Genomic DNA, 16,337 nt, shown 5'->3' with positions numbered 1-16,337 from the left:
AATGGAACATAGGAAACAGAGACATACACAACAGAACTATCACAGAAATTTCTGTATTTACTATTCAAGATAGTACTAATTACTTTTTTCAGAATGAGCCTTGTGAGAACTGAGGTGGCGTACATAAAGTGCCCAGTACTTAGACAATAAGAAAAGCCAAGGGAAGCATGTATAGCTTCTTTATGTGCTGCTGTACATGATTAATAAGTAGGTCCTGAAGGAGAGATGATATGGTTTGTTAACTAGTATCCTAATGGCACACAAGATGCAAAAAACCAGTGTGATACTCTGGGCTTTTGATTGGGCTTGTTCCTTCTCTTTCAAATTCATCTTCTCCCCCCATCCTCCTTCTGAAAAACAAACATAAAGCCAACCAACACCCCCCAAAAAAAAAAACAAACAACAAAAAAAAGGCAACGGAACCTAATGTTTTGTTGCAACTGCTTTATAATATCACTTGTGTTTGTATCCAGTGCACTTAAGAATAAAAGGTAATGCAGTGTGGTGAGGCTATTGCTTGCAACTTTGTGAATTTTTGAATGGTCCATCCCAGTGTGCAGCAAATCAGGTGAAGGTGATTCTAAAAGAATATAGAGACACTGTCAGAACATATGGGGATGGGGTTAGAGAAGCCAAAAGCCACTGGATTGGAATCTGGTAAGGGATGTCAAAGGGCAACAAGAAGGGCTTCTACAGGTATATCAGCAGGAATGTGAAGATGAGGGAAAATGTATGCACCCTAATGGCATAGGGAACCTCTTCCACAGCATTCTCACAGACAAGCTAATAAGAGTATGGGCTAAACAACTGACAGTGAGGTTGACTGAAAACTGTGTGATGAACTACCAGGTTCAAACAATTGTGATCACAGTGTGAATTCCATCTGCAGTCTGGTGCCTGGTGGTGTACCTGTCAGGTAACAGCAAGTGCCAGCTGCTCTAAGGATTGGGAACCAGGAGCCAAACACAATAACACAGACTATAGGGCAGGAGCTTCACAGCCAGGGCCCAGCTCAGCAGTATCTGGGCAAGTGACCAGAACCAGCCCAGGGGTGGTAGTTGGGATCAATCAAGAATCAAGATCACTGAGGACCGGAAGGCCTGAGATTAAGTTTAGAAATCGATCCACAGGTCTAGGAATCAAGGAAAAAGTACAAGGTCAAGCCAAGAAGTCAGGCCACACATGAGTGTTAAGATCAAGAGGGTCTGTGGCCATGTACAGCTACGACAGAGCTGGATACAGCTACAACATAGTTCAGGCAGGGGTGCAAGACCCAAATCTGAGATCAGGTGGAGGTCTTGGGTCCATGGGCAGGACTGTGGATGTAAGACCCTGGTTAAGCTCATATGGGTAGTGAAGGCCTACTAAGCACACTCAGATGTTTGGCAGAACCCCAGGGGTCAACATGTGGCCAGTTATGTTTTAACATCTTCATTGAGAAATGAGGTCTGTAGGTCAAGGTGGTTGATCCCTCCCCTCTACTCAGGAATGGTGATGCCACTGCTGGAGTACTGGGTTTCTCATCACAAGAGGCATGGACATACTAGAGAAAGGGCTGTGAAGATGATAAGGAATTGGAGTATGTGTCAAATGGTGGGGGTGCTGAAAGAGCTGGAACTGCTCAGCCTGGAGATGTTGGGGAGCAGCCAGGGCTGGCTGCCTCCTGTGAGTGGAGGAGTTCTGGGCAATAACACAGCAGGGCAGGGGTTTTGTCAGCCAATGCTGAGTTCCATGGTACCCCATCAGGGTGAGGAGGGCAGATCCAGAGATCCTGGCCTTGTTCAGACGGGAGTCCAGATTATAAATCAGGTTCAAGGTGTTGAGTCAAGTCTGAGGTACAGCCAGAAAGCCAATTCACAGGTACGTCAACAGGGTCTGTGGCTGGCAACAGAAACAACTGCGGCAAGCAAAAGATACAGACTCACATTCACTGTATGTCACATAGATCAGGCAGGACTTGAAGCCTTCTGGGCTGGCAGGGCCCATGGGAAGGGTGTCTGAGGAGGTCCCAGATCTATGATTCTATGAAATACCTGATAGGAGGGTGTAAAGGAGTCAGACTCTTTCAGTGGCGTTCACTGATAGGACAAGAATAAATGTTTTTGTGAAGGTGATCAAACACTGCCTATAGAGGAGGAGACTGCAGCCTTGGAGAAATTCAAGACTGCACAGGACATGTGCCTGAGAAACCTGCTTTAGTTGTCTGCACTGAGCAGGGGGACTGGATTGAATCTTTCAGCTTCAGCTGCTCTGTGATTTGTCTCAACTCTGTGATGTGTGCTTGTTAACAACAAGCAGAATCTAATTTCCCATTTTGCAGCAGAACATACAGGGGTTAGAAAATGTCACTTCTGGAAGAGAAGAAGTGTTTCCAGGCTACTTCTATTAAACAGGAGAATGCAGGGTTTTTCCAAGCTGACTTTCTTCTCAGCACATTAACAGGAGGTCAGAGGCAGGTACATGCTGTCAAGCAGGGCATTTTCCTTGTGGCACTGGTAGGTGGTGCATCTACTTGTGTTCGGTAGCTGTACATGTCTGTGTCTGTGGGCAAAGTGCTAAACCTTGCATCAGGCAGATACCTCACATGCAGTAAGGGGAGTGATGTATGAAGAACAAAGTGCAACAAAGAATATATTATACACAGTACAGTGGTGAGGAATACTGCCCAACAAATGGCTCCTGTGGTGGGCTGGACAGGAATAGAGACTGTGTGTGATTGTTCAAGGCAGCCAGCTGATCCTACATCAACTACCAATATGCCAGCTGTGCTTTACCTCTGAACTGCCCTAGAAGTAACTGACACTTTGGAGAACAGAATGGCATATTTTGACCCCCTTCTTTTAGACTCCTTCATCTTTTAGACCCTCTCATTTGCACACATTTATAGCCATATTCTATAGTGTATGTCACTTGACAGGGAGAAGACCCAGCTATAGGGTGTGCCGGATTCTGGGATCAGCCAAGTGGCTCCTCTGAATCACAAGGAATCAATACTAGCCAGGAACAAGAACACCAGGGTTTTGATGTTTTGGGGCTTTCTCACTTATTGCCATGTTCATAATATCAAGGAATGCAATGATCTGGCATTTAAGCAGATCCAGATTTTGGTAATGCTCCATAGCGAAGAGTTCCAAGCACTGTATTTCTTATTTTGAAGTAAAGGGCAATAGATTAACCTATCAGATGTTCAGGTGTGCTTTTCTGAAGTGTTTGTTTCTGCTGAGATGTTTTGATATTTGTGATATGTGGTGTGCTTTTAGGAGTATTGTTGCTGAGTTCTCAAATTTTGGTTGGATTTCATGCATTCAGAAATTAAAAGGCCAGAAGTGTATTATATCATCAACTAGTCAAGTCTTCTGAATAACGTGTAATCAAATACCCCAACTAAATTTGTTCAGATTGATGCCTACTTTTCAGAAAAGTGTGCTGATCTCTGTTAAAAAATGACAGCTGAGCAGTCTACCACAGTTCTTCCTAAACTGTCACAGGAACAGGTAAAAATTTGCACCTCCCTTCTCATCTGACGTTGCCAGCCAGGAAACATGCTTTCTTAGTACCACACTAAATTCAAGAGTTCAGCATCAGTGCTTTAGGTCTTTTGTTTTTGGTTTTTTTTTAATCTTCATGCTAAGGGTTGACATCATTCAGCCATCTACAAGTTAAGTATTTAACCTAAGTAGGGAATTTGACCTCTCTCAAAGAAGAAGGATGGGCACTACTTCAGAGTGAATCATTCCACTTTTCCAAAGGCTGGTTTGACTCTGTGGAGAGGCACATCCCTTTCTAGTTACTGCACAGTGAACTTTAGTTTTGACATCTACATCCTACATTACACTTTTTGGTCACAATATTACACCTTGATATTATTTCAGCTGATTAGACTCTCTTTTTCAGAGATGTGGCTTTTCGAGAGATCTCTCTTCTCTCAGTTGTTCTCCTATTGTCTTAGCATAGTTGTTACTCCTTGTTCTTACATGTATATCTTCATATCTAGTCATATTAAACCAGATATTATTTGATTGCTCCAAGGTTTGTATCAGTGACTGTCCTTTTCAATATTTAATGTTTCTCCAGCCTTTACCCTATCTGCAGTATTTATCCAATATTATTTTATAAGTATTTTTTTAAGGTAGTGGCAAAAATTGTTCATTAGTGTAGGACAAAAATTGATTCTTGCATAACCCCCATTAGGGGTGCTGTGGCTTTAATTTGCAGGTGGTTTGCTGGTTCAGTGAGATTTATGATAAATTCTGAAGAGTCATATATTTGTTCATGAAACCTAGTTAAAATGCATCCCAGTGATCATATATTTATAATAAGCTGAATACTGTCAAGCTTCTTTTCAGAATGAGATTTTTCACATTTCTAGCAAAGAAAACCTTTAAATAATAGTCTTTAGTCAACCTCTAAGTTAAGGTTTTAAGTCAGCCTAAGAGCTGCGGCCCCTTTCCTTGCTAGGAAATGAGCTGTTCCCTTAAGAATGTGAGAAAGAACCTGAGCAAGTTTCAGTTAGCAGGAAGTGTTATCATTTATGAGGATGAGACATGGGTCATAAGTCACAGGTCTTCTGAACCTCATGAAGTCAGTGAAGCTGCTGGACACTCTGCTCCAGCAAGGGCTGCAATTTTATTCTTCACATCATCTCCATCCATTGTTGAAATACCAGGCAAAGTATTGGATGCAGGCTTATGGGTGGTCAGAGTGGTACCAGAGTGAGAAAAGTAGGTGTGGAGATGTCCAAACTGCTAAAACACCTTCCTTCCATTTTTGCTTCTATCCTCCTTGGTTTATATTTTTAGAGGATCTCATGTATTTAATTCATAATTGCCATATCCATGTCTGTGCCTGTGATTATTGCCCTTGTTATTTGGTGGGGTTTTGAACTATGTTGACATGCTGTCTGTCATGCTGGCAGTTTCAGATAAAGGCTGGGGCAGTACACTGGACTGCGCATTATGTAAACCCTGACAAATAGACTGACTCTCTTCTCTCAAAAAAGACAAATAGCTGAGTTGACAAATAAACACCAACTTAGGAAGCCCTTGGAAAAGGTCTAACTGGCATCACTATGCAATAAAATACCTTATTCGTGCACTTTCACTCAATATTCATGGTACGCTAAGATTTTCTTTTGCATTTCAGGATTTGGGAGCCAAGTGTAAGATGATTGTGATTTCTCCATTCATAATGAGGACTAGTTGGACAGAGCTGGGGAAGTAGGCATGTCTAGCTCTTCTGTCTTTTGAAAGGTTCAAATGGCAGAAAAACGTCTTCCTTCTCAGAGAAATTGCTTTCACTATTTCATGATAGTCTGGTGGATGAAGGAATGTGTAATCACAAGAAGCAAAATATCAGTGTTTGGCCAGCTGTTTGACCAGACCATAGTGAGAGCTTTGAAAAGGCAGCTTTCATCTTCTGTTGCTAGGGATATTTTTCAAATAAGGAAAAGAAAGAAGCAAATGTAATCAAAGCATAAATGTGCTGCTTCATTTATGCACTGCAAAGAATGCTTTTACCTAGTTATACCACAGAGTTACCATGGTATGCACTAGCAATGTGGTTTTAGTTCAGATTGCAAAAGGTTTCTCTAATGTTCTCTAATGTTGTGATTCTTTTTCCCTTCTTTTATTTTTGTCTTATTTAATTGACAAATAAGACAAAAATGAAAGCAATGGATCTGAAAATGATAACTAAGATAAATAAATGCAAATGAAATAATATAGATATTGCAGGGCAGCTCCTCTTTTCTCTTCTGCAATATGTAGTCATTGAAAAGACTGCATGAGAACTATTTTTCTGTCTGTGGTGAAGTAGTAAAAATTGCTTTTATTTTCTATGGTTCCTCAGAAGTGTTTTCAAATACACCAGTTTTAATATGAGGAGAGCATTGCTAGAGCTAATGGGGATATGCTTAGTATTTGCTTTGTGGACAGGGAGACTGTGCTTCTTTACATTTCAGTTATCTTATGCTTTTTCAATCCTGTCTTAATTTTGCAAGCAAATAGAATACAGAAATACTCAAGATTCATTCTTCTCTTGAAGGGTGGTGGGAGGAGCAAAGCGTTGTATCATTCCATGTACTTGTGCCAGTGACAGACATAGCCAATGTCTTGAGTTGATTGCTGCCAAATTGCACTGGTAAGAATTTTAGTATAAGGGAGACATTTTAAAAACTTTTTTTTTAGGAGAATATGCATAAAACTAAAAAATCTTCCTTGTGTCTGATTTGATCCAGTTCCAGGAGTTACCCAGACATAATGATTGAAGGTAAAATGCAGGGAGAGGCTTAGGGCAAATTTTCATTTCCCTGGTCATACTCAGTCTGTGTCAGACAGAGGCAAGTTTGTGCAGCCCAAAAGTTGTTCGATATTCATTGACTTTTCAAGACTTTAAAGGTGTTTTTAGGTTTACTCCTGATATTTGAAAGCTCTGTGGATGTGTCACAGCAGTCGGGAGGCAACTAACCATAGTCGAGTACAGTACAGTTTTGTGCCGATGAGAAAGTTTGGTGAGAGCTGTGGAGGTTCAAGTAGCTGCACATCCTTTGCATTAGTCTGCTCTGTGAAGAGGGTAAGGGCTCTTATGGGGCCTCTGTGCATGCATAAATCCCTTTATGTGCCAGGAATTCCTCCTTTGATTGCCTACAGTGATTTTTAGACAATATACCTCCAGATCAGACTTGGAATAATCAAATCTGCTAATCCTGAAAAATCTTAGTCTGTTTTGCTTAAGGCTACTTTATTAATTGCTGAGATATTTACTGTAGCTTAGTAGGAAGAATTTGAGTTCATTTTATATCTTTCCTACACAGTGGAGCGTGTTGCAATTATTTCTGCATTGTGTTAGTCTCAGAGTGGATTTCAGGTCTTTTTACACCTGAGAAGTGCTGAGCATGACAGGTGATGTTAGGACTGCACATTTGGTTTGCAATTTAGGGCTGGCAAGGAAAGGATTATGCCATCTGGTCTTGGGAAGTGCTTAGCATCTCCAGCAAGACATTGGATAAACTCCAGTGAAGGTCACTGGAGAATAGATGCTGCTGAACATTGCAACTGAATTGCCCATTGTGTGTGATCTGGTGTGCATCTAATACAAACATTATCTGCAGTGTAGGCTGTGGATATTTCTCAGCATTATCAAAACACACATGCAGCCCCACGTGTGCTGGCTACAGTGAATGCTAGAATAGTCAAGTGAAGTCCAGTTTTACCTTGCAGTCCTTCAGAGGTAAGCAGAGATTATACAATATAAGGATGCATGCCATAGTTCCTGGTTTTATAATCCCCAGTGCTGTTCAACTGTTTCATTAATACTTGAGCAGTTTAGCAAACTCCCCATTGTAGAGACAGGATTATATGCATTTTTTGCTTATTCTTTTCTCCTGCAGCTGGGTAGCTTGTTTCAAGGTTAGTAACACCATAGCACTGTCTGGTAAGTGTTACTGATCAGATAATGCAAAAGGAATCTTACAGTTCTTACTGTACTATTATCTTTTTTTTTAAACTCATAAACATTAGAGTGAACTTACTTTTTAAATTATATGAAAGAAAAATTATCTAGGCCTCCAAACTGTCCATCACAACAAACTCTCAAAACCAGTTCTAGAATATGAGGGACAGATTTTTTGCTACAGCTGAGAAAACAGTAGAGGTGGCGTTTAGTGGCACTACAGTAGACTTTGTGGTACACTGTGACATGGGGAAAAGATCAGCAGGTGGTGAATTATATTAAAAAGTGTTCTAATAGGAATTGCTTTTGAATAAAGGAATTTTATATATCAAGGTGACTCACCCAGACTAATATTTTTGTGTCAAGACAAGCAGCATACAGACAATTTTAGTAGTGTCCAGTCTCAGACGTAATATAAAAATTTGCTTGCAGGAATCTGAGTTGCTATTTTTTGGGTTTGCCATATGTTCATTTGAACGTTTTTTCCTTTTTCCATTTTGCTGAGATTAATTTCTTTTCATTAGCAGCAATAAATTTTTTCCGTGTTGAAAATTAGATTGGAAGAGTGAGTGCAGTAGTACAAGGCTTGAGAGAAATGATAGAAGGAGTACCTACTGGAAGTTGTGAAATGTACCTCTGGAAAAAAATCTCAAAAGTTAGTATTTATAGCAGGATATACTCCTTGATATCTGGCATTCTTTGTTTGGTATAAGTATTGCCTCAGTGCCCTGACATGGTGTTGTGGGACAGTGATTTTGCAGATATCATCTGTCAGCTGAAATTTTTAAGTGATATCTTAACCTTTAGTGATCAGAAATTGTCTCATGGTGGAGATCATACTAATTCCAGCTGGCCTAATCCACTTACCCAAATCATTCAGCCAGTTGAATTGTGAATGTTCTTCATTGCTTTCTGCTATAAAATTTTGTTGCTAGGCACTGCTGTTTCGTTGGTGAATAATACAAGGTCTGTTGGTGATTTGTTGTAATTCAAGTAGAGCAGAATAGAAAGTAGTACCTAGTCATTACATAGCCACAACTACTGTTGTAATTAAAATGTTGCAATCTTGACTACTAAAAGGAACTCAAAAAATATAGAGAGAAAGGAGAAAAACAAGTTGGTTTTTTTTTCATGTCACACCTAGAAAAGTACTTTTTCTTGTTTCTCTTACCTTCTGAAAAGTTGTAATGTGCACAGGAAGTTTCAGCTCAGCATTTCAGAACCTCATTATTTCCGGAGAGATGGTGAGCTTAGCAGGGTGAATAGAAGGCATTTAGGTAACCAAGCAGAAATTTAGTTTAACTATTCCTTATTTGTTTTATCAGTGGGTGGTATTAGCAGAAATCTGGAGCAAGAAGTTTGCAGTGCTAACTGATTTTAAAGGGTTTTTTCAAAGTGGTAAAATATAGTGGTATAATTAATCATAACACAGAGGGGGAACCTCCTCCTTTGAAAGTTTAAGGCTTTATAAATTTGCCAACTCAGAAAGAAAAACAACAAAAACCCTCTTCCACAGGCATATACCATTTCAACAATAGGATAACTGATGGGTGACCCCCAAGTATTTTGTTTCTAGACTGTATCCTAAGTTGTTGGCTTTATATTTAGAGGGAAGAATGAGTTAATTTAACTATTTTCATGTCTTTTCTATATTCCTTTAGAAGTGTATGTTTCACAGCCATCCAGCTATTTAGCTATTATCTTTGATTGGTTTTATTATTTGGTCTACTGAGAGCATTCAATGTTCCTGCAAGAGACATAAAAATTTCACTTCTAATTCTTGGTGGACACATCATTGAATTTTAGTTCTGATTCTGAATCTGAGGTAATATTAATTAATTGCTTAATTCTCTAGTAAATTTGAGCACAAAACCTCATGAAAAATCATCTCTTATGGTTGCTCAGATTAAGTGTGAGTCATTTCTGTGGCGTTAACTTTTCCTTTGGAGAGAGCAGTCCATGAACATAGGATTTTTTTTACTGGGGTTGATCTGTAAAAGAAAGAGAACGATTGGTACAGGCAGGCAAATAGTGCACAGGATTGTTTTGTGCAGGATACCTGCCCACTGTACTCTGTTTCTTGAGGATTAGGAACATATTTTAATTGCCACTCTATGGAACTGAATGGCTTTTAGATAGGGCTGGATTCTTCCCTGGCTGGTGAATGGAAATGTATTTCTCAAGGGCATGAAGGGTCCGGTCCTTTTATCAGAGAATAATCGCAGAGGGAGATGGTGTTGGTTTTATCACTGTTCTGCCACAGGGCCTACAGTTTACCAGGGGAACATAAAACTGGAAACAACTGCAAGTGGGGCATTATGTATTAACATATTCTCTCATTTGCCTTCCTCTGTCCTGCTGTTTTCTTGACCATCTGTATTGAGTGTTGCCAGTGGGATGATGGCAGTTGTTTTCCACTGCTGCTGCTTTCCCACTAACAAACTTTCCACTGTTAGAAATTACAAGATTTTTGCTGAATACGCTAGGAGGCTTCGATTCCAGTGCATCCTGCTCTGAAAGCAGAAGTTTCTTTTCTACTAACTTTAGCTACATAACGGATGAGAGGACACCAAAGATTCTCGTTCCTATGGTGGTGCATACGTGTGTTTGTGTGGTGCTGTTCTTGAGGTAACATGCTTAGTTTCTCACTAGGACTTTGTAGTCCAGGTAGTTTTAAATTGTATCTCCTTGAGTATGTTCTGAAAATGGAACAAACTTAGCGATCAGATCTGTGTGTGAGTTTGCAGTGTACACTTACAGAAGTGTGACTGCAGTAGGACACAGAGAAAGGTGTGCCTGTAGGTGTAATCTGAAGTCAGCTGCCAGGCTTACCTACCACAAAGTCTAAGGCTAAAGCATTTTTAAGTGTCTTGGCCCTACTAAGCTTAATATCAAATGGGCAAGCTGGGTTTCACTGCTTGTCTCAGCTTTCCCATCTGTAAATTACTACTTGGGATACCTGCTTTCTTACCACTCTTATCATGTGTTAAGCATTCATAACAGATTAGTCTTAAAATGTGTTGGAAAAAAACGGTTACCAGACTGATTAAACCAAAGCTTTACTTGTATGCCATTGCTGTGTCACTTTTGGGCAACTGTGTCTCTCTTCTGTATTTGGTATATCAAAAGTCACAAGAAATTAATTTCTTTATAGTTGCATTTGACTTGCTGTATTTTAAAATGAACCATTTATGGATTATACACTTCTTTAGTGAAATATTCATTACATCCCCTTTTGTTGTAATTGCAGCAATCACTGAAAAGGAGAGGGAGCAAAGACCTACCAAAATCAGAAAAAAAGTCACAACAGACACCAACAGAGGTATGTTGCAATAACTCAGCCTGGATTCTTATGTGGAGGCTTCAGGGACACTGTGAAAATGGGGTACATGATTTACAGATTTGCACTTGGCTTGCTTCTTACTTTGCCCTTTTTTTTCGTATATGCTGTGAAATGGAGAGTTCTTACCCCAGATCTGCAGACACCACTAATCTCAAGGATCACCTAAACACACTGTTCGTGCTGCAACAGAACCTACCAGCTTTCATCTACACAATATTTTAGGCAAAGTAAATGGTAGCACCAGTTAGACAAGATTATAGCTCTTTGTGTGCTGACTTTGGTATTTTTGAACACTATAAAGTCTATGATAGTGTTGCAAGCCTAGAAAATATATGGACTTTTTACAAGGTCCCTCCTGCAATGTATTTTCTGGGGACTGTGCAAACTTTAGTCACAAGTGAAATAGTCTTTTCCTCTCTTTTAGGTATAAGTACTTTCTCCCCTCTTTTTATTTTATTGATCAATGAAAAAAATATTGCAGGAAGATTTCTTAGTATCTAAAGCCATGTACCTGTGATTGTTAATCTTGTAAGTTAAGACTATTCACTGGAGGTCTCGATGTCAAGTTTCTTCAAATACTGTTTTTTTTTCCTAAGGAGGATAATGAAGATCTGAAATGCCAGCTACAGTTTGTCAAAGAAGAAGCAGCATTGATGAGGAAGAAAATGGCTAAAATTGATAAAGAGAAAGACAGATTTGAACATGAGCTGCAAAAATACAGATCATTTTATGGGGATTTGGACAGTCCCTTGCCAAAAGGTGAAGCAGGTGGGCCACCTACCACAAGAGAAGCTGAACTCAAGCTTCGATTGAGACTTGTGGAGGAGGAAGCTAACATTCTTGGGAGGAAAATAGTGGAACTAGAAGTAGAAAATAGAGGACTGAAAGCAGAGCTTGATGATTTAAGAGGAGATGATTTCTCAGGGACCACTAACCCACTCCTGGGAGAGCAGAGTGAATCCCTGTCAGAATTACGACAGCATTTGCAGCTTGTAGAAGATGAAACAGAATTGCTGAGGAGAAATGTAGCTGATTTGGAAGAACAAAACAAGCGCATAACAGCTGAGCTGAACAAATACAAGTACAAGTCTGGGGCCCATGAGAGCTCTAGGCACCATGATAATGCCAAGACAGAAGCATTACAGGAGGAGCTAAAAGCTGCACGAATGCAGATCAATGAGCTGAGTGGCAAAGTCATGCAACTCCAGTATGAGAACAGAGTCTTAATGTCCAATATGCAGCGCTATGACTTGGCCTCTCATCTTGGGATCCGTGGCAGTCCTAGAGACAGTGATGCGGAAAGTGATGCAGGAAAAAAAGAGAGTGATGATGATTCCCGCCCTCCTCACCGCAAAAGGGAAGGCCCCATAGGGGGGGAAAGTGACTCAGAAGAGGTGCGCAATATTCGGTGCCTGACACCCACGAGGTCTTTTTATCCAACGCCATCTGGGTGGCAGAAAAGCTTCACTGACAGGCAGCAGATGAAGGACATTCGCTCTGAAGCTGAGCGGCTGGGCAAGACAATAGATCGCTTAATTTCTGACACAAGCACCATCATAACAGAGGCAAGAATTTATGTAGCTAATGGGGACCTCTTTGGACTGATGGATGAGGAAGACGATGGCAGCAGAATACGTGAGCATGAGCTTCTTTACCGGATCAATGCACAGATGAAGGCCTTCAGGAAAGAGCTCCAGGCTTTCATCGACAGACTTGAAGTTCCAAAGTCTTCGGACGATCGAAGTGCAGATGAACCTTTGTCAGTGAGTCAGGTAGACTTTTACTTATTACGGCCTACAGGTAAAAAGGCTCTGCCATGCAAATTAAGCCTCAAATTCAATTTATGGCATATGAAAATTCTTTACTCTAGGCAATGGACAACAATCATTATTTCTCAAATTACTTAAAATCTTCATTTGGCCATATAAAAACATGTTCTACCAACAGAGTTGTTTGTGAACAGTGAATAAGTCTGGTCTTCTGAAAATCAAAATTATGTGCTAGGAGGTAGATTTTACTTCTCTCTGTCTTTGCAACTGCATTTCACATAGTTGTGCCTTCATTGCCACTGAAGGCAGTACAGACAATATTTTGGCACATAAATGAACGTGATTGTTTTCTTAGTAGTTGGGTTCCTCTTAAATGAACAAAAGGAAAAATTTATTAATTTTAAATAGGAAGAAACATTAAATTTCAAAAATTATAGAGAATATGGCAAACCATAGATTAAAAGAAACCATGTAAATCTACTTTATGGGGTCACAGAGCCACACAGTAGTGTGAATATTGGAATTGCTGTAACTGATTGCATGTTGTTGAAGGTCTATGGGTCACTGCTTCCATGCAGCAGTGACAGGCATCTTTTTTTGTGATTCACTTTTGTGCAGAGCTGTTTCAGAGAGGTTTTGGGGAGCAAATACCTTGCTGACTCAAGATCTTTTGCCATGAAAAATGTAAATTACCTACTCTTATCTTATCATGCAATCCTATAGTTGGCATATCTTGTTATTGCTCATGGAATTACCCAATGTTTTGTAAGTCTCTTGCTGTGTTAATTTACTTTGTGCTGTCTTGCTAGTTTACAGTCGAAGTAGTTGCCAGGTGAAGCTGAAAGCTATTCTTATTCCTATGCTGACTAATTAGTCTTTTGTTTCCTTGTATCAGAAAGTCACAGACGCAGTGAGTTTAAAGCTAATCAATTACTATACATGTATTGCATGAAATCAAACAGAGACGGCATTTAGCATGCTCACTTTCTGATATAGCAATAGCTCTGAGCTTGTAGAGCTCCCATTAGCTTAAAGGCAGAGCACTGCATGGACTTATACAAATTTAAAGCAAACTAATTAGCATTTTTTCTAAACAAATAACAACAATTGAACATTTAACAATTGGATATTTCAGGGCTTGACCATGCAGAACTCCTACTGAAGCAAATGGGAGATGGGCACTTAGTCCCTCCACAAGCATAGCCTGATTCACTATTTATTTTGTTGAAACTTTGGACTTGCTATTCCATTAATTGACTGTTCTCTTTGTCTTTGTATTTACTTTCCCAGATGTTCCAGCCTATCATTTTACTTATTCTCATCCTTGTATTATTTTCATCCCTTTCATACACAACAATATTTAAACTTGTCTTTCTTTTTACACTGTTTTTTGTACTGTAAGCCATTCATCATTTACTGTTCATTGTAGTGTTATTTTCAGTTTGTTTATTTTGTCCACCCTCCAAGATAAGAAGTGCAAGAGACATAGTTTCTGTAATAGCCACTGCTGTAAAAACACTGAAGACTACTTGTTTACCAAAACAAAACCAAAAATATTGCGAAAAACATACCAAAAAGTAACCCAGTTGAATAGGAAACCTGCTCACCACGGTGTTCCAGGTAAGCAAACAGAAAAGAGTATTTCTCATTTTCTCTGGTTTTATCATTTTTGAATAAAAATTTCCTGAGTGACTGGAACCAATTTAAAATTCATTAATTTCCACCAAATTAGAAGCAAAACAGAAATCTGCAGAGTGGATGTGAGGACTCTTTTACTTTCCTCTTCCCATTCCAGAAATGGAATTGGTATTGTAGCCACATATTCATATTGTATGAATAGTAAAATCACATTCCATGTGTATTCTGCAGTTGAATGTCACAGCTTGTATATATATTTTGCATGATTGTGATGATGTTGTTTTCCAGCCCTGTATTATGTTGATTAGACACCATGGAGGGGACAAAATCAGAATGGTTCGTATATAAAACACGATATCTGGAACTGTATCTGAGAGCTGGAGCCCCTGAGACTGAGATGCATGAGGAAAAGGTATCAGAGTAGTTGAGGAATCTTCTGAGAGATACAGGTTGGCTGCATTCTCCTGTGCTCTAGAAGAATGGTCACACTACAGTCTAACTTGAACTGATGAGAGTGATGTAAGTCATCTTGTCTCATGTCAAGTTTATCAAATAACATTTCCCAGCCAGTAGCCACCACAGCTCTACATTCTCCAGGTTTCAGAGTGTTTTAAATGAACATGGTAACTCTTGGCTTGCTTAGTGACCCCCGTCTAACCATGCCATTGGTAGCAGACAACCATAGGTGAGGGAAACTTGTGTCATAGGTGTGCATCAATAGTCACTGGATATTTCCGTCTTGCCTGTCAGAGGCTGAAATAAGATAAACTATTAGGCAAGATATGGCAAGCATATGTCTTTAGACAGGAGGTGGAGATAACCTCTCCATGAGCACTGGCAATTGCAACCCCATTGCTTCCTCACTGTTTTTTTCTTGCATATAGCTGGAGCTTCCCTCAGCCTAATTTCACTGGGCAGCAACAAAGCAAATCAAAACTGAGACCTTTTTGGACATTGAAGGAGCTATTGCATAGGCTACAATCTGAAATAAAAGCATATACCGAAGCATACAAAATTATTTTAAAAGCTCCCCACAGTCCTTAAATCTGTGACAAGCAAGGAGAACGGTGAGGAGCCCCATAAACAGAGAAATCTCAGTGAGATGAAATGTTTTTTTCCTGTCCTTTTTCATTCAGCTTGAAGGCAAGGATTGGAGCCACTTATCTGTTTCATACCAGACATTGCACAATATTAAAAGTTGCTGAGAAAGCTAATAAAATCTGTATGAAGACAACATCTAGCCAAAGAAATAAATGTTCTGTCTTTCTAAACTGAAATAACTTAGTATTACAAAATGCAATAATTATACTTGCCAAGAAGGAAAGCAGATTCTCCCCACTCAGTTACTGGCCTGGTGGGCAAAGACCACTTCACAGGTGAGTGAGTAAATGCATCTGAATACATCAGCATCCTCTAGCAGGAGTGCCTGGGAGTCAGGCTGGGCAGAGGCAGTGCTGATTCACTGATTCTGCCTGCTGCATAACTTGTAATTCTGAAGAGCAATAATAAGAATATAGATTTCAATTGTATGAAGCAAAAACCTGGATATGCTAGATTATCTATCAGTTCAAGTCTCACTTAGCAGATTCTGTGTTCCCATTTTGTAATATTCTGGTGAAATATTAATATTCTGGGGGAAAAAAAGTCATTGAACTTGAACCATGAGATTGCCTTAATTCAACATTTCTCTGAAATACTAAATTACTGCTTCCTGTGTTCCCAAGGAATTCATTCCATGTTCTTTCAAAAAGAAAAAGTTTTTAATCAGATCTAATTCTGACATTTTTACATCTATGTAAATTGGCAGTAATTCCAATGATTTTTTATGTAACTTTAGGAAATAGATGCATTTTCTTCTTTTAATGCATCCATATAAATTCAATTTTATTTGTTTCCTATTTAGAGCCAGCTCTGAATGCCCCAACAAAATCCCTCTACAAATATTTTCTTTACTGCTACTGAAGAATCTCATGATGCTAGAATGATTGTCTTCTCCAGAATCAGAGATACTTCTTTCAACCAAAATTATCCATGCCTGAAGCTCCAGTTTATAGATGGAATAAGTGTCTGCTGACACATGTCACCAGTGCTTCAGAATCAAAACTAGAAGAGAGCAGGTGCTATAGTGCAGAAAAATG

General features: G+C 39.5%; 1 protein-coding gene across 9 annotated transcripts in view; it reads left to right on the top strand.

Annotated features, from left to right (window-relative positions):
• Positions 1–16,337, top strand: part of MTCL3 (MTCL family member 3) — a 36,525-nt gene that overhangs the window by 16,802 nt on the left and 3,386 nt on the right. The window contains exons 5-10 of one of the 9 annotated variants that reach the window (XM_071549029.1): positions 10,700–10,771; positions 11,389–12,564; positions 13,852–14,181; positions 14,488–14,611; positions 15,336–15,575; positions 16,103–16,324. In XM_071549029.1, the coding sequence (XP_071405130.1) occupies positions 10,700–10,771; positions 11,389–12,564; positions 13,852–13,962 (1,359 nt within the window). In that variant the 3' untranslated portion in view covers positions 13,963–14,181; positions 14,488–14,611; positions 15,336–15,575; positions 16,103–16,324. The other 8 variants (XM_071549028.1, XM_071549030.1, XM_071549032.1 and 5 more) reach the window with 8 other exon arrangements.

Source organism: Pithys albifrons, chromosome 2 (genome assembly GCF_047495875.1).
Source record: "Pithys albifrons albifrons isolate INPA30051 chromosome 2, PitAlb_v1, whole genome shotgun sequence".
Lineage (NCBI taxonomy): Eukaryota > Metazoa > Chordata > Aves > Passeriformes > Thamnophilidae > Pithys > Pithys albifrons.
Note: the sequence above shows the minus strand (reverse complement) of the source record. Positions and strands in the feature narration are given on the sequence as shown.